We start from the raw sequence: 18,551 nt of genomic DNA, 5'->3' as shown, positions 1-18,551 counted from the left end.
GATCCTTGGCGATCCCAGGGGCTGGGCAAGTGGCTCTGTGCTTTATCAGCAGGGTTAGTCCTACAGGTGTTTCACAAGACCTGGGTTGGGGGAAGGGGAACCTGGGGCCTGGATAGGAGCATGATTTCTCAATTCTCCCTCCTTCCACCCCTCTGTTTAGAAATAAGGGGGGCGTTTAACATCCTGGTCTCCCTTTACTGCCAGCTGCAGCTTTCTCTCTGAGCAGTGCAAGAGCTGGGTAGTTGTGGGGCGCTGCTTGCTGCTGCACCTGCAGAACCAACTCCGCCCAGACCTGGCACCCAGGAATCAGCCTGTCTTGGCAGAGGTCCCTTTGGCATTGGAGGCAGGATGATGTCATGGATTTGGGTGGGCAGATCCTGCCAGCCACAGCCCTGTTGGTGACCATGACCAGTCCCTGCCCTGGTCTGCTCCCTGGATTCCCACGCTCACTTATTTGCTTGTGGGTTTGTGGGTAGTATTAATTAAAGGAATTTATTAACACATTAACTTGTTGGGGGCCAGAACAAATTCAGGCTAATTATGGCCCCAGTATTCTTACTGATGCTTATGGTAACATGATATTAATACCAAGAGAACAGGGACAGTGTAGAACCTAGATGCGATTCTGACAGTACCATGGTTCTTCCCTCCTAGTCTCCTGTGTCAGTCAGGACCAACTAAGTGTTCTTTGAGGCTCCTCCCAGTGCCACTACTTGTCAGACTAAATGCATCCTAACCCCCAGGCTGAGCGTCAGGGTGTATGGGGAAGGTCCACGGCTTCTCTCCTGATGGTTCTATTCGCCCCACCTAAGCATGGTCTGAGAGTACAGCTCCGGGCTGTAGCTGGGGTCCCCAAACACTGAGTGATCCAGGTAGGACTTGAGACTAGTACAGCAGGCTGAGGAGAAGCAAGCTGAGTAGATCCAGGATAGCGTTCCACTGAGTTAAGGACCCCTCTGATGGGACTCTGTACCCTTCCTGAGGAGAGTGCAAGACTGGTGTACAGTCTAGACAGGAATCCCCAGTGACCTCCTGGAGGTGCGAACGTGTGTTCTCCAGGTGGAATGGGGAGCATGGACATGTGTTCCCTCAAAAGGGACTGGCCAGCGGCTTCCTGGAGAGACAGGTGTCGCCCTGCTGCTGGGCACACCCAGCTGCAGCTTCCAGGGTCAGTCGGGCAAGCCAAGCAGACCCCACGCGAGAGGGCGGGCCCTGGCAACACTGCCCTGGCCAACCCTTGCGGCCTTGGGCAAGAACGCACGCCTTACGTTTAGTTTTGTTTTGGGGGTGCACACAGGACTCAGTCACTGCAGGCTTCTAGGAAGAGGTGCCCGGTAGGCTGGGAAGGGCGATCCCGAGTGGGAGGCCCTTCAGGCCGTGTCCCCCACCCCGGCCTCCGCCGCTCCCCTTGCAAAACCAGGTTCGATCGCTGACCGCGGCCTGGAGGGACCTGCCGGGGCGGCGGCCGGGCCCCGCCCTCCCGGCAACGGCTGCGGCGGCAGCGGCCGGGGCGGCGGCTCCAGTGCGGGGCGGCAGCCGGGCCAGGGCGACACCCCGCGCTCGCCCTGCCACCTGCGCGGCCCGCGGGCGCCGCCTCCAGCCGCCGGTCGGCCGCGTCCTCCGCGCGCGCTCCGCGCCCGCATTCAAGTTCAGGGCCCGGCGGCCCCGGCAGCACCGAGCCCGGCGGGGGCTGCGCCCCCAGCGCCGCGGACCGGGACCTGACCGGCACCCGAGGAGGACCCCCGCCCGTGACGCCGCCGCCGCAGGCCCGGAGCCCGGGGCCGCGGGACTGGCGAGATGGCCGATGAGGTCGACTGGCTGGACCTGCCCGGCCGCTGGACCTACGGAGTTGACTGCGGTGGGAGGATCTTCTTCGTCAAGTACGTGGTGCTGGTGCTACTGCTGCTGGTGGAGGGGGTGGCGCTTGCTCTGGCTTGCTCTGGCTCACTCTAGCTCACTCGCTCGTTTTCCCGTTTTTTTTTTTTTTTCTTGAAAGTTGCCCAACTTGAAAGGCGGTGGGGCTGGGGGCGCGGGGCGGCCGGTGGGGACTGGGCGTGACTAACGAGTTTATGGCCGCGTGTTTGAATGGTCTCCCGCCTTTCCTTCTGTGGGGCAAAGTCCAACAAGGGCGCAGCCTTCCCGGCGCGGGATGGCGGGGCAGGGGCTGCCGGCCTCCCCAGGTCCAGCACGTTCCACTTCCCAGCCTGGACTTCTTCCAGCTCCTTCTACGCGGGGGCCAGAGGCGGGTCCTTCTGCAGTTTCCCTTTAGCCTTCCTCTGGGACTTGCGACCCTGGGCGGCCTCCAGCCTCGTGGTGTCTCCTGGCTTGGGGGGTGGGAGGGGGTCTCAGTCTCCCAGTTCAGCAGCTCTCCTGGGCCGGACAGCCGCCTGCTGTAGATTCCCCATTCTGGAGCGGCAGGGCCTCTGTCTGCTGTGGGCTACTAATGTATCAACGCCCGGCCACATTTCACAAACCAAAGCCTCTCTCGTCTCCTCTCTTGACAACCGGGTGGCCCTGCCTCCAGCCCTTGGCCTGCGTCTCCTGCCAAAGGCGGGCATCTGCCAGCCACCTGTCGGGGAGGGATCTCCCAGGGCCTGGCTGCCCCTTGCAGTGTTGGGACGGTGACCCCAGGTGCTGAGAGGGGACCCTAGCAGGGAGGCAGAGCTGTCTCCACACCACCGCACCCGACCTGGGCAGGCATCTCCTTTCCCTCCAGGGCTGCTGTTTCCGCATCTACCTTGGCCCTCCCGTAATTATCACCTCCTTATCCTAATTGATGTTGTAATCACCTTGTTTTAGAAATGAACTCCTCTACAGTTCTGGACCCTGAAGTTGGGGAACTTCCCAGTGCAAAGAGGAGTCACACCTTCCCCTACTGCCCTGCCCCCAGGGGGCCTCAAGACTGAGTCTGCAGGGTGGAATGTTTACATCTGCACTCCACCACCCACCCAAACTGTCCTGCTTGGAGTGGCCCAGCCTCAGCTCTTTTCCACAAACTTCCATTGAGCCTTGGCAGTGGGAAAAGGCAAATGAATGCTTAGGAAATGATATGATGTGTCCCAGAGGTGTTCATTTACATGATGCTGGGGAGGTGGGGAGATTACGTAGGGAGGGCCTCCTGGAGGAGGAAGAGCCTGAGACAGGAGAGAGAGGAAGAGGTAGCGAGTGGAGGCCAGCGGGAGGGGTGCAGGGCACAGGTGCAGCAGGCCTCAGCAGAGCTGCCAGGGATGCTCTGAGCATGAAAGCAACTCACAGCCGGCCTGGGCCGCTGGCAGGGCCTGGGCTAGAGCCGTGGGAACAGGGATGTATAGGGCAAGAAGGTGGGAGGAGAAACGCCCTGCAAAAAGTGTGTGCCTCCGCGCTGCGTGTGGGGATGGGAGAGCCCAGGAGGAGGGGAAACTTCAAGGATTCCCAGGTTGAGCTTGGCCAAGATTGGGAGGGTGCAAAGAGGAGTACGTTTTGGAGAGGAGTATGAGTTCTGTGGAGGACATTGAGAGTGACGTAGTCCAACAGACAGCTGGAGGGTCAGGGGCTAAAGAGAGTTCTAGAAGTCACCTATGGAGAAAGAAGCATCCAGAAGAATGTAAGGAGGGAGGCTGGAGGGGACCAGGGCAGTCATGGTGGAAGGGATGGAGGGAGAGAGGCCAGAGAGTCAGGGTGTGTGTGTATGTGGGTGTGGAGGGTGGGGTGGGGGAGGGGTGTCGAGGGTGGGGTGGGGAAGGGGTGTTTAGGGTGGGGTGTGGGAGGGGGTGTGGAGGGTGGGTGGGGGAGGGGTGTGGAGGTTGCAGACAGGTGTTGTCCAGTAGATTGAGGTTCTGGAAAAGCTGGGAGTGGCGGGGGTGGGGGAGTGGGAGCGGGGCCAGTTACTTGTGGCCACCCATGTCTTTTTTTTTTTTTTAAAGATTTATTTATTTATTACAAAGTCAGTAATACAGAGAGGAGGAGAGACAGATAGGAAGATCTTCCATCCGATGATTCACTCCCCAAGTGAGCCACAACGGGCCGGTGCACGCCGATCCGATGCCGGGAACCTGGAACCTCTTCCAGGTCTCCCACGCGGGTGCAGGGTCCCAAAGCTTTGGGCTGTCCTTAACTGCTTTCCAGGCCACAAGCAGAGAGCTGGATGGGAAGTGGAGCTGCCGGGATTAGAACCGGCGCCCATATGGGATCCCGGAGTGTTCAAGGCGAGGACTTTAGCTGCTAAGCCACGCCGCCGGGCCCTACCCATGTCTTTTCCTCAGGATAAGATCCTGAAGATGTGTAGAGTGGGGCGGGGGCAGGGTGGAGGAGGGGCCAGCAGGATTGGAGGCTGGCGGGAAAGCCCCAGAACATTCAGCAACCTGACTGGCCCCTGAGCACGTGCTAGGGACACACTTGGGGTCCATAAAGCTTGGGGAGTGTGGCTTTGTGGTGCTGTGGTCCTCTCAGGCCACTTTCCATTAGCCCAGTTGGGAAGGAACCACTGCACTGTGCTGGGCGGCGCTGGTGGAGCTTGGGGCCGGGAGGGAGGCACAGGATCCTGGGAAGGACAAGAGGGAGAGGCAGTGGAGAGTGTGCTTGGCTTGCTTGCTGGTGATCTTCACGTGAGGGAGACACACAGGAAGGCCCAGGCCCGGGAGCTGTCAGCGTGAGGGAAGGCCGAGTGCTCCATCAGGGTCCCTCCTTCCTGGGCTGCCCGCCCACCGACTCCCAGCACACAGCACTGGCCCCAGCACTCAGGTCACTAGAGCAGCAATGGCTTCTTTTTCTGTCTCTCTCCCTCTCTGTGTCTTTTACTTTATTTTTTTAGTATTTTAATTTATTTATTTTTAAGGACCTTTTTTTTATTGGAAAGTCAGATTTACAGAGAGAAGGAGATAAAGATCTGTCTGCTGGTTTACTTCCCAAGTGGTCCTAATCACACTGGGCCCCACCTTTTTTTTTTTTTAAAGATTTATTTATTTTTATTGGAAAGGCAGATTTACATACATAGAGAAAGATCTTTCATCCACTGGTTCACTTCCCAAGTGGCCGCAATGGCTGGAGCTGAGCCAATCCAAAGCCGGAAGCCAGGAGCCTCTTCTGGGTCTCCCACGTGGGTGCAGGGTCCCAAGGCTTTGGGCCGTCCTCTACTGCTTTCCCAGGCCACAAGCAGGGAGCTGGAAGGGAAGTGGGGCAGCCAGAACTCAAACCAGTGCCCATATGGGATCCTGGCTTGTATAAGTTGAGGATTTAGCCACTGAGCTATTGCACTGGGCCTGTGTGTGTGTATGTATGTATGTGTCTTAAAAAGATTTATTTGTTTGAAAGAATTACGGAGAGAGAGGGAGGTAGAGAGAGCACGAGAGATCTTCTATCTGTTGGTTCACTCCTCAGATGGCCACAGTGTCCAGGTCTGGGCCAGACCAAAGCTAGGAGCCAGGAGCTTTCCCTTGGTCTCCCATGTGGATGCAGGGCTGCAAGCACTTGGGCCATCTTCCACTCTTTTTCTAGACCATTAGTAGGGAGCTGCACCAGAAGTAGAGCAGCTGGTGCACATGTGATAAGCCCGTGTTGCAGGAGTGGCTTTACCGGCTCTGCCTCAAAGTTGACCCCTGCTTCTTTTTCTTTTAAAGCTTTATTTTATTTAAAAGGCAGAGTGGTAGAGTGAGAGAGAGAAAGAGAGATCTGCTATTCAGTTAATTCCCTAGATGACAGCAATAGCCAGCGCTGGGTCCAGCTGAAGCCAGGAGCCAGGAACTCTACCTGGGCCTCCCATGTGGGAAGCAGGGGCCCAGGTACTTCAGCCATCACCTGTGGGCAGCAGCTGGTGGACAGACACACACCGCAGTGCATCCTGCGGCAGGCTACTGTTCCATGGTGAGTTGGCATTGAATCACTGGCTCCTGCTGCCACACAGAACCGCGGAGGCTCAGACCATGTGGGTCAGCTCACACATAAACCCAGAAACTGAGAAAACACAGGCCAGTCCATAGTAATAGCAGCACAGGTGTGGCTGGTGGGGAGGGAGGAAGGGGGGAATTACAGAGGGGCGCAAGGCAAGTTTGAGGCGGTCAGTGTCTTGATTTGGGTGATGATTTCATATGTTAAAACATTGAATTATATACCTTGTATAAAGTTTATTGTATGTCTTATGTCAAATTGGATGGAGTCTTTTTTTTTTTAAAAAAAAAAAAGAGTTCCCGGCGGCGTGGCTTAGCAGCTAAAGTCCTCGCCTTGAACGCCCCGGGATCCCATATGGGCGCCGGTTCTAATCCCGGCAGCTCCACTTCCCATCCAGCTCCCTGCTTGTGGCCTGGAAAAGCAGTTGAGGACGGCCCAATGCATTGGGACCCTGTACCCGCGTGGGAGACCTGGAGGAGGTTCCTGGCTCCCGGCTTCGGATTGGCGCGCACCGGCCCATTGCGGCTCACTTGGGGAGTGAATCATCGGACTGAATATCTTCCTCTCTCTCTCTCCTCCTCTGTGTATATCTGACTTTGTAATAAAAATAATAAATCTTTAAAAAAATTTTAAAAAGAGTTATTTATTTATTTGACTGGCAAAGTTACAGAGAGAGATCTCCTGCCCACTGGTGCACTCTCCAAGTGACCACCGCAGCTAGGACTAGGCCAGTTGCCTAGTTACCTGGAACTCCATCCGGGTCTCCCATGTGGGTGGCAAAGGTTATGCTCCTGGGCTATCATCCCCTGCTTTCCCAGGCACACCAGCAGGGAGCAGCTGCAGGTAGCAGCTTAGGCCTCAGTGCTACAACGCTGGTCTCAGTGGGGTTTCTTGCGTGTCAGCGACAATTCACAGCCCTCCAGGGTAGCTTTGTCCCGAGTGCCACCCTGAAGCCTGGAAGAGCCAGGTTGCCCAGAATTGCATACTCACACACCTGCATTGGCCAGGTTCTTCTGGTATGACACACTAGGTCACGTCTGATTCTGGAACCATCTGTGTCTCGTGGCTGGTTGGGGGTGACCATGTGAAAGGGCTCCTGTGCAGCCCAGAGGGTCTGATTTGGGGGTGATCACCTTACCAGGGCCAAAAATAGTAGAAAGGGCTGTTTATTTTTATTTTTATTATTTATAATAAATCCCAGCTTCCTGTGTTGGTTGTGACTTGCAACAGCTTCTCTAATCCTCACCCTGGAAATGCGAGGGCATGTTGGGAAGGAGAGATGGAGTGCTGTAGGACCTGGGATTTCCCTGTGTTTCCCTGGTCTGCCAAGCAGCAGCCAGAGCCCAGAGCTGCATGTTGGTCTCCCCCATGGGTGCAGGGGCCCAGCCCTCTGGGACTTCTTCTACTTTCCCAAGCACATTAGCAGAGAGCTGGATCAGAAGCACCTCTCCCCAATACCTTTCCCCAAAACCTTTCTTTCCCATATCTGCCTTCCTACGCTGCCCTGCTGGCATCACCTCCTTGACATTCCCCGTCCTTGCCCTTGTGCAGTAACCCTGATGGCTCAGGAGGGACGGTGGTCCCCACCACCCTGTGTTGCCAGGTGTTTCCCTGGTCTGCCGGAAGCTGGGGGTCATTGTCCAATGGCGCTTGTGAGTTCTTGTGTCTGACGCTTCCTTGTGGTCCTCCTGCAGTGACGAGGACAAGTCAACCAGCTGGATGCACCCTGGCACGGGAGCCTCCATCCAGAGTGGACACACTGCCAACCCAGGTAAGGAGCCCCGCTGGCCCCAGTTGTGCATGAGGTCGCGGTGGGCAGCCTAGCTCTTCCCCTCCTCCTGGGATAACCTTGGCGTAGCCCTTGGACTTCCCTCCCGTGGTGGGGTTGCTGTGCAGGGTCTCCAGGCTCACGTTCAGCTCTCCCCAGGCCTCCCCTTCTGTGCTGAATGTCTGGGAGCAGGTGACAGAGGAGCCACAGTTTGCCCCTCTCCCATTCCTCTGGCTGGTCAGAAACCTCCCTCTCCTGGAGCTCCTGACTGGGCCAAAACCCAGCTCCCACTGCTGTATAAACTAGTGAATTAACGTTTGAAAGAACAACTATGGGCCAGACTGAGCACAGGAGCCAGGAGCTTCATGCAGGGACTGGCGTTCTTGGGCAACCCTCTGTAGCCAGCCAGTGTGTACAAAGCTGGGTAGGAAACAGGTAGGTGTCCTCTGTGGTACCTTGACCACTGTGCCCAGGGCCTGCTCTATGCTGTGGACTTCTGTGCCATTCTGGGAATGCTCTGTTGGTGCTGCCCAGCACAGTTCCATTTGCCGCTTGTGGGCAACGGGCAGTTGGCACGTAGTTAGCCACACCGAGGACCTGCATTTGAATGAATCTGAATGTCCACAGTCCCATGTAGCTGGCAGGAGATCTTGCATACTAGGGGGAAACGTGATGGGAGATGGGACAAAGCCACCTGGAGTCCCTCCTGGGGAGAAAGTCCCCTCACTGGCCCTCGGCAGTCCCCTACATGAGGGGGACACATCCAGGCCAACCACCCACAGACAACCGAGGAGAAAGACTTCATCTGTTTTTGCAAGGTGTATCCATTTATTTGAAAATCGTTGAGATGTGTGGATCATTCCATCCACTGATTCGCTCTGGACATGGCTGTAGCGTCCCGGGCTGGGCTGAGCAGAAGCCAGAGCCCAGAGCTGCATGTTGGTCTCCCTCATGGGTGCAGGGGCCCAGCCCTGTGGGCTGCCTTCTACTTTCCCAAGCTAACGCAGAGAGCTGGATCAGAAACACCCCTCCCACCCTTCCTCCCCCCATACAGGAGAAAAGGAAAATTGAAAGCATTTGTCCCACCTTCCCCCATACTGTGACCCTCTCAACCCTATTGGATGGTTTTCATGGGCCTGTATTCTTGTCAACTATGTGAAAAACATGAAAACTAAAATTAAGCTAAATTAAATTAAAATAAAATAGCAGAGCAGTTGGCCTCAAACTGGCATTCTGATATAAAATGCCAGCATTGTAGCTAGTGGTTTCACCTGCTGTGCTACAATGCCACCAGCCCTTAGGGGTTGTTTGAGAGAGTGATTGACTTTTCCACTTGCTTGCTCACTCCTCACACACCTGTAATAGCTAGGACTGGGCTAGGTGAAAGCCAGGAGCCTAGAACTCCATGCCGGTCTCCCCTGTGGACCTCAGGGACCCAACCGTCTGAGCCATCACCTGCTGCCTTCCCAGGTCCACGTTAGCAGGAAGGCTGTGGTGGTGGAGTGGCTGGCCACGGAGCCAGCATTCACCTGTGGATGTGCTGAGCCGTGGCTTAGCCTCCATCTGGGTGAGGGTTGGGTTTGTCCCAGAGTCTGTTTCTTTCCCATTCTGGGCTGCAATCACTGTGTTTCTAGGCCCTGGTGTAGATCGTCTGGAACGGGCAGAGCCCAACGCCTTCGTTTTCTGGTAGAGAAACGGAAGAGCAGAGAGGAAGCCCCTGGCCCAGGGCCTCTGGGCTGAGGCAGGTGGCGTCCTAGGTCAATGCGCAAGTTCTGGAGGTGTACACCTGAGCTCTCTGTCAGTGTGGTCTTGAGCAGGTGGCTGAATTCTTCCAAGATTTAGCTTCCTCGGCTATGGAACCGGGATCGGCTTAGCCTCAAAAAGTGGCAGCCAGGGTTACAATAAGGTGACTTGGCCCCACTGGGCCCACACTGCAGAGAGCTCAGCTTCAAGGCCCAGCTGGTCTGGCTGCTGCCTTCTGTGTCTCTGTGGCTTATGGCCCGGGTTCCTCCATCTCATCGTCCCCCTCAGTGGGACCTAGAGAGCAATGAGCACTGATGAGTCCGTTCCCCAGTTGCGGACTGTCCAGGGCTGGGAAGGGGTTAAGATGCCCTGGCCAGTCGCTTGTCAATAGGGCAGCTGCCTCTGTGGGCTCTCAGCCTGGACAGGAACATAAACCCTCTTGGTGTTGCCCAGGACAGAGGGAGAAGGCAGGGCCCGAGTCCACACTGGCTGCCTTCCCGGGCCCATCACAGAGGCAGGCTTCTTCATGAGGCTGACCCAACGGGGTTCCATGTGCCTGGGCAAGGCTGCTGCTGCACACCCTCCTGAATAGAGCTGTCCTCCCACGGGGATGCAGGGGAACAGGCAGCATTGACAGTTGCACAGAGGAAACAGTGTGGGGCTTGGGGCCCACTGACCAACACTTCCTGTGTGACTTTGAGTGATGGCCGGGTCTGAGCCTCAGTTTCCCCACTTGTCAGCACGTTCTGGCTCAATGCACCAGGCTGAGGACATGTCCAGCTCAGGGGCTGCTGGCACTTCTCCTGGCCTGGTGCTGGGCGGGAACCCTGCTCGTTAGCTGCCCCATTCCAGTGGCGGATGGGGAAGTGCAAACCCTTGATCAGGGCAGGACCTTGGCTCTGCTATCCGCAGCTGATCTGATGGGGGCATCAGTGAATGCCAGACAGGTGTTGGGAGACGGGAACTCTCTCTGTTTGCTTATTAATTAAAAAAGGAAAGGTAAAGTCCATTTCTGGACCTTGATTTCCCAGGTCCCCAGTGATTGGAACCTGAGTCTCGGTGTGAGGGTCCCCCTTTGGCTCCATTTCCTCTGTGTGATGGAGGAGGGACAGTGGCCAGTGGGACATTTCCCATCCTCCATGCTTGCTGCACCTGCCGGCTGGTGCAGTTAATGGCTGGGCGAGTGCCACCAGGCACTGAGTCATTTGGTTCTTTTGCTTGTCTGCTTGTCCATTAACGGAAGATGTCCAGCCATGCTACCTCCTTCACTGCTTATTGGAAATGAGGATCCCTAATGGAGAGACAGTTGCTTTGGCCTGTCTAAGGGGTGTTCCTGCTCCCCAGTCCCCAGTGCCAGTTGGGGCTGTGGGGCTGGGCTGGAAGGCAGGTTAGGTGCAGGGTGTCTCATACTGGGGTCTTGCTTCCTTGTAGGTTTACCCAAGGGCTGGGAGATGGATTGTACCGCGGAAGGCGCTGTGTATTTCATCAAGTGAGTAACGAAGCTACGTTTCTGCTCTGTTGCGCTGTAGGCCTTACTTCCTGCCATGGAGGGGAGACTGCGAGGCTGTTGTTAGGCCTATGAGAGGCCCCGGGGGCACCGGAGCTCCTGGGCCTGGTGCTGGAGCCAAGGGGAATGCATGTGTCTTCCTGTGTTTACGTTGGCCTGGGTGCTGCTGCTGTCACCCTTGAGACGTTTCCTAGGGTGGGGTGGGGTGGGGTGCTGGGCTGCGCAGGTGCGAAGGAGGTGGTTCTGCAGAGTGGAGGAAGAGTCCTGGGGGCTGTGAGAGCCGTCATGCAGGGCCTACTGTGAGGCAGGAGGGGTGGGTGCCCACTGGAGGAACACAGCCGGGTGGGTGGCACAGGGCCAACCCCAGGCCCTCCTGCTCTGCTGGCTGGAACAGCTCTGTTCTCTGCTGGAAGGCTTGGGGGGTCAGGCTGCTCTGCTGGCCAAGCTCAAGGTGTCCTGGTGAAAGGCCTGGGGCTGCAGGGGGCAGCTGTCCAGTGGGACTCACTTCTTTCCGCCCTGGCTTCATTCCTGTGTGAGGCTGGGCATGCTGGGGCCTGCAGGCCACCTGCCCGGTCTGGCTGCCCATTCTGCAAAGCACAGCTGGGGACACCACACTGCTAGAGGGGCCCTGCCTGGCCACAGAAGGAGGACGCTATCCTCATCCCTGTCCCCACACTAGAGGGAGGCCCCTTTCTGTCCCAACTGAAGGGCACCCGGCACTTGGGTCTGCTTGGCCGTTTCCTACCTGTCTTCTCTGGACATGACTCTGAAATCATGCAGCTATCCTGGCCCAAGCTTAGCCTGGACTTGAACCCAGGCCTTCCTGCTCAGCCCCCCAGTCGCGCCTGTCTGCCTCCCAGCTGACGTCTGGAGTTCTGTTAGAGACAGGGGCCTGCTGGAGGTTATTTCCTAGGCCCATTTTTGTGTGTCCTTTGTCACTCACCGGTGGCCCTCTGCTCACGCTGATTCTCAGATGCCCTGTTTCTATCAGGTCAGGCCTGTGCCTACCTCTGGGCCTTCGCACATGCTGTCCCAGGGGGTGAGAAGGACGCCTTCCTTCGGTATTCCCCGGCCTGGCTCCCACTTGTCACCTGGTTCAAGTATCACATCAGAGAGGCCTTTCCTGGCTGCTCCATTGGAAGCTTCCCCCTCTTCATAGCACCTGCTGCCACCAGAAGTGTGTGTGTGTGTACTTGTGTGTGTGGTGCCTTGCTGTGGGAGCCGAGAGCAGGTGCTGCTCGCCCTGTCCTCCAGCCTGTCTGGGACGGAGCAGGCACCTGATACTGTGATGAACGGGAGGCAGTGGCAGGTGAACAGTGTGTGCACTGAAGCCTTGCTCCAGCTGCCAGCCTGCAGTTTTCTCCTGGACTCCCCCGTTTGGACTTAAAGTCTTCCTGCTGGAGATGCCTCCACCTTTCCCCTCACCTGGGGGTCTCTCAACATCCCCCCAGCCCTCCTCCCCACTTCTCATCACTCTGAGTTCATGCCCATGGCCACACTCCCTGGATCAGCCCAGCAGCTTCCCCACGGATGGTCGGATGGTCATGCTCCCTGGCTTGGTTGCCTCGGGCGTGATTTTTGCTGAGTGCAGACCTGGTCAAATCTTCCTCCATGTTTGCATGAAGTCATGATGCCTGTTGGAATGCCCAGGCCTGGATTCAATCCCGGCTCTACTTCCATTGCTAGATTCTTCTCAGTCTGAATTTTACCGCGTGCGTATGCGCCACGGTCCTGGTGGGTGATGACCCAAGGTTACCAGCCCTTAGAGTTTTCTTTTTCCTTCTTTTGTTCCATTTAAAAAGATTCATTGTCATTTAAAAGGCAAATTTTTACAGTGAAATAAGGGGGAAAAGAGAGATTCCATTCACTGATTCACTCCCCAAATGAGCTGATCTAGGAGCTAGGAGCTTCTTATGGGTCTGCCACATGAGTATAGGGTTCTAAGCCTTTGGGTCCTCCTCCACTGCTTTCCCCAGGCACTTTAGTAGGACAGTTGGATCAGAAGTGGAGTAGCTGGGCCCAGTGCGATAGCCTAGTGGCTAAATCCTCACCTTGCAAGCACAGGATCCCATGTGGGCACCTGTTCATATCCCAGCTACTCCGCTTCCCACCCAGCTCCCTGCTTGTGGCCTGGGAAGCAGGGGAGGATGGCTCACTCAAAGTCCTTGGAACTCTGAACCTGCTTCTCTCTGTAAATCTGCCTTTCCAATAAAAATAAATTCTGAAAAAAAAAGGCAAAACTTAATAACTACCTCTGTGACACAAGGCCTGTGCTGGATACCTGGTTTTTGTGGCCTCCTGCTTGACCTTGTGCACCCTTGAGCTCCTGTGTGGCCCCCTGTGGGGCCAGAGGGTCTCACTTGAGCCCCTTGAGTGAGTGAATGAATGACGCCAGCTGGCTCTGTGTGGCAGTGCCTGGCATGAGCAGTTCCCACGAAGGCTCCTTCCTGGCCGTTGGTTGGTGGGCAGATCCGAGACTTTCAGCACACCTTCCCAACTCTCCTGCCCTGAGGCTGCAGTCACAGTGCGTCCTGCCTTTACCAGGAAGCAGGTGGGAAAGAGGAAGGGTTGGAAAGGTCAGTGTGCTACAGGCTGGTGTGCACTTACCACATGCGTCCATTAGAGGGCACCAGAGCACACATGATGGGTCCTGTCTGGCCTTCAGCTGCTCAGCCGGGACTCCCATATTCCCCTCTCTGGCTGAAGGTGCTACCTTGACCCGCCCCGGTCACCTCTCCACCCTCATGAGTCAAGAGGACTCTACTGGGCAAAGACCTCGCTGTGTGACACTCATTGCTAGCCATTGCCTCTCTCTCCAGGGTGGCCCTGCCAGCTCTATCCACAGTTGGCAGGCACAGGGACTGGCAGGGACCTGCTCTGCAGGACCACCCTGATGACCTCAGCTGTTGCCATGCTCAGGGAGCTCTGCCCAGTCGCTGTCCCACTTCCTTGTTCTGCTCAACACTTCCTCAGGGCGGGGGTGGGGGAAGATGGGCAGGAAGGGGTGGGTGGACAAGTGCCCCACTCTGTGCCTTGCACACACCCACCCTGGAGGCCCCCAGAGGACCACACTGAGAGGCAATGAGTCAGCCTGGGGCCTACCAGCACTCCGATGGTGACTTTGTGGTTTTTGGACTTCACTGCTGAGTGACAGAGCCTGCAGGAAGCTGGGACAGCCAGGCAGGTGCTATCGCCTGCAGTCCCCCATGTGTGTGGCTGCCTTCTCAGCTGGCCTGCCAGCACAGGGATTCAGTAAAGGGAGGAGATTTCTCTCACCTCAGCCACTCTGCGGGAGCCCAGACCCGTGAGCCGCCCAGGGCACCCTACTCCTACCTTACCTTAGCCCCTCCTGTCCCCCAGGAGCAACCACGAGCTCTCTAAAGAATCTGAGAGTCAGAGGGAGGCTCCGTCTGCAGCCCTTGTCCTCTGTCTGCCAGAGAGTACACCTGCCCAGCAGGCCCGTCTGTCGCTGCCTGGTTTAGCTGCACCTCCTCCCCTGCCCCGCGCTGAATCTTTTGCCCCATTGGCTCCTTGAGGTCTGGGACCCCCACGAGCAGGTGTAGCCTTGCTCCTCGCCTGTGCCAGGTCTAGAGTGGCAGGATTTAATTGGTCTTGCCTGGTCCTGGACTGTCACCCACAGCTTCCCTGCTCCTGCGGTTCAGTGGCTTGGCCATGCCCACGTGGACTTGGCCTGGCCTCACATTCTGGTTGAGTGGGGTTGCTAGGCTGGTGCAGACCGCCTAACCTGAGCCCTAGCCAGCCCTGGGGTGGGGAGGATGGACTCTGCAAGCAGCTCCTGGCTCCTGGCTTCAGCCCAGGCTCCCAGGTGGGAGCAGAGTATGTGTGATTCAGGCCCAGATCATCCCTAAGCATGCACCTTGGATGGAAAAAGGCTCAGTCTTAGCATCCAGTCGCTCTAGTAATAAAGGGAAGAGACCTGCTGGGTGTGTGTGGGGAGCCAGGAAGGTGGTCTTACAGGTGCGCCTCCATGACCCTTGCTTCTTGCTCAGAGGGGATCCCTGGAGCTTGCCAGGTTTGGTCTGCAACTCCTGGAGTTTGAGGGATCCGATGATCTGAGACCGTGAGCCTGCCTGGAATTTGGGAGCAGGTCCCCATTTTCTTCCTGTTTCTGAACTTGGTGTCAGAAAAGCTACTGGCTTTCTAGTACTCACAGAGATAACCCTGTAGGGTCCAGCTTCTTCTGCCGAAGCCCTACCTTCTGTCTTAGGACCCCTGCAATGCGGCACCTGGGGTCCCTTGGCCAGGCCAACACCCTCGTCCAAGGCTACGAGACACCAGTTTGGGCTTGGGACCAGCAGATCCTGGTATCTCGGCCCGGGCTCCTGCCCTCCTCTCGAAGTCTTGCTTTCATTGCACTGTGCTGGGGTGGGAAGATTGGGAGTACCAGGGCCCTGGCTGAGCCCTCCTGACACCCAGAGCTGTGCCTGTTAGCCAGGGCTGGGAGCAGAGCAGGCAGCCTGGGTGAAGCTCCCTGGGTGATGCTGGGCTGCTGGGCAGTCTCCAGCTCCCTGCAGTTTCCTGGGAGAACTCTCCAAACACGGCTTCCGCAGCCGCTGGCTTGGCTTCCCTTTGGGGGGCAGCCTTGTCCTGAAGGTGGCAGGTGGTGAAAGGTCAGAGCTGCTGAGCCGCCTTGCCCACCCACCTCCCGCATCCTCTGGCAGGCAGGTGGGTGGAGGGGGAGGGCTGCTGGGGAAGGGGGCTGCAGGAGTAGTTAGCAGCTTGTTGCTGGTGTGCATGGAGTTAAACCTTTCCAGGGACTATTTACTCCTGATCCTAAGTGACAGCTTGGGGAGGGCGCATCACGTGGCCTGAAATCCCCTTGGGAGCCCATGGAGCATGCCCAGCTGCGCCTGCCTGGGAAAGATGCTGGAGTCTGCAGCCACCACAGCAGCGTCCTCACCCGCGCCAGGGACCTGCCAGCCTGAGCGATGACTGATTAGCTCCGATCCTGTCCAGAGGCTCGCGCTTCTGAAGGGGGTCCCCGGGAGGAGGACCCAGCCTGGCCTGAGCCCGGGGAGGGGCGCTCTTGGGCTCCCCGGTGGGAGCTTCCAGCCCCAGATCACACCTCCACTCCCAAGCCAAAGCCCAAACCGGTGAGTCGGTTTTGATGCAGCAGGAGGTGGGTGGCTTGGGTCGTCGCCGCTGCCGCGCTGGCAGCCTCCTGCACCTGCCCCGGAAGCCTGGCTTCTCGCACTGCGGCTGCTGCGGTCCCCACCCTCATCCCTGGCCGGCGGTGCTGGGGATCGTGGATGCTGAGATGCTAATTATAGCCTCTTGGTGCCCCCGCCCCCACCTCAGAACCCCAGCAAGGGCTTGATGCTCTCAGAGTTGATTACAATGCATCTCCCAGGAGAGGGCAGCTTGGGGCTGCCAGCTTCCTAGGGTCCAGCTGCCCTCCCCCGCTGCCTGGAGGTCTGGGGCTCAAGGCTGCCTCCTCTCTAGTCAGTAGGAGGGAGAGGAAGGGGTCAGGCTCAGGTCAGCCCCAGGGACTTGCCTGCCTTGGGTGGGGACGGAGCATAGTGTGAACAGATTTGCTGTCTCCTGGGGATGGGAGGGGGTCGCTGAGAGGTGCTGGAGCCAGGGACGTGAGCAGGGGCTGGTGAAGGGACAGAGAGCTGGCGCTGGGGATGAGGGGTCCAGGCTGCAGCCAGAGCCAGCAGCTCTGGGGCTTGGGGAAAGCAGGCAGGTGGAGGAACTGGCCAGGAGGGGGCATGGAGGGGGCAAGCAGGGAAGGAGAGGCTGTGGGCATGCTCTCTGAGACAGCAGCCAGCTAGGGCAGGGGGGCAGCCTGCCCAGAACACACGGGTGAGGAAGGCGAGCTGCAGCAGGGAGGTGGTGGTGAGGAGAGCGAGCTGTAGCTCTCCAGGCTTTTCACTTCTTCCCAAATCGCTTCAGACCCTCCACCCTCAACCTGGCGGCTTGAGTGGGACACTGCCCCCAAGGTGTCCTGTGCATGTGGAGGGGGCAGTGCATGCCATGACCCTGCCTGAGCCATGGTCTAGGAGCCCAGACACCAGCAACCAGGCCATGTTGGAGGAGCATGGTACTGGGAGGGCTGTCTATGGGCTGTGACTGCCCCGGGGACCGGCTAGGGCCAAAGCTGAGCAGCTACTGCTGGAGGAGAGGGCGTGGGAGGGAAGGAGGGGCCGCGCAGGGCAGCACAGCCTGTCGGCAGCCGGCGCCTGTCTCCACCGGCGTGGCAGGAGGGGACCCGCCTGGCACTGCCACTGGGCTCTCCTTACAGGAACAAGGGTGCATCTGTGTCTGGGGCAGGGGTGGCGGCTCGCCCTTGGGTATGAATTACTGTGAGCCCGTGGCTTCCATCAGCAGCGAGGTGACAAGTGTGGTGACAAATGTGTTAGTGCTAGTGTGTCATTAGTCCTAGCTGTGCAGACAATGGGGGCCCTTTTTATTTCCTGTTTGGCTCCTTTCCCTCTGCCCAGGAAGGGGATGGGGCAGGAGGCCTTTTACACAGATGATTACTTGTAACGCACCTGCGTGCGTTACCCAGTTGATTCTTCTGCTCCATATAAATGGAGTCATTGGCAAGGCAGCTTCCATGTCTGCCTTGTGGCTTGGGCCGAACAGAGGGGACCCTGGAAGCCGAGGGCGCTCGCCTGGACCCCCACACCTGAGCCAGCTGGTTCTCTGAGCCAGTGTCCTCACTGGCCTGGGGTGGGGTCCTGTGAGGTCATTGGCTCCCATCTTGGCCCCAAGAGCCAGATGAGGAATGGGACAGGGCCATGTCCCTGGCTGGGCTCCCTTGGCTGCAGGATGCTTCCTTGGGCTCAGCTCCGGGGTGGGGGGCTCAAAGGAGCTCTGGGAGCCAGGGCTGGGTCAGGTGACTTGGGCAGGATGCTGAAAACGCTTAGGGAAAAAAGGCTCAGCTCTGTCTGAGGGAGCGTGTGGATTAATTGGGGAGACAGGAAGGAGGGTGAGGGTGAGCAGGCTGGAAGCCTGCCATTGGCCATCTCCCCTGTGGGCTGCTGTGAAGCCCCGTGACCTCCTGAGCCCCCCGGACCATCTGGCCCAGCTTCCCTCCAGGCCTGGATGAGCCCTAAGCCGGCCTCCATGGGATAATCCCAGGGATGGGGAGTTTACAAGGCGGCTTTCTCTGCGTTGGCAGCCTTGCACACAGAATCAAAATCTGCCGACTTCCACCTTTGGGTCTGCCTGTCTGAGCCACCCAGGCAGGCCAGCTCCGTCCTCTGCCCGGGGATGCGACATTTTTGTTGCCGTTTGAGGAGTGTGTCGCCGTCTGTGTGTGCGCTTGGCAGATTTCGTGTAGCCTGCCCCGTGTTGGCTGTTTAGGCTGATGGCTTCATTTTCTTTTAACAGATAATTTGAAGTGGACACTTTTGTTTATGAGGTGTTTTTTTTTCTGGGCTATGGGTGATTTTCTTAGGACAAATGCTAAGACGTTGAATCCGTGTGACAAAAGGTGTAGATGCAGACACTGCTCAGTGAGTGTGACAGTAATGTGGAGACCAGCACGAGGCACGGGGGTTAAGCTGCCGCTCGCCATGCCGCATCCCATATCAGAGTGCCTGGTTCCAGTCCTGGCTCCTCTGCTTCCGGTCCAGTTCCCTGCTAATGTGCAGGCTGGTGATGGCCCCAGCATCTGTGTCTCTGCCATCCCCAGGGAGACCC

At 57.7% G+C, this 18,551-nt stretch overlaps 1 protein-coding gene across 1 annotated transcript in view; it reads left to right on the top strand.

Moving 5' to 3' along the window:
* Positions 1-1,689: 1,689 nt before the first annotated feature.
* Positions 1,690-18,551, top strand: part of PLEKHA6 (pleckstrin homology domain containing A6) — a 135,165-nt gene continuing 118,303 nt past the window's right edge. The window contains 3 exon segments of the mRNA XM_058669050.1: positions 1,690-1,880; positions 7,557-7,633; positions 10,805-10,862. Of these exon segments, the coding sequence (XP_058525033.1) occupies positions 1,798-1,880; positions 7,557-7,633; positions 10,805-10,862 (218 nt within the window). The 5' untranslated portion in view covers positions 1,690-1,797.

Source organism: Ochotona princeps, chromosome 10 (assembly GCF_030435755.1).
Source record: "Ochotona princeps isolate mOchPri1 chromosome 10, mOchPri1.hap1, whole genome shotgun sequence".
Lineage (NCBI taxonomy): Eukaryota > Metazoa > Chordata > Mammalia > Lagomorpha > Ochotonidae > Ochotona > Ochotona princeps.
Note: the sequence above shows the minus strand (reverse complement) of the source record. Positions and strands in the feature narration are given on the sequence as shown.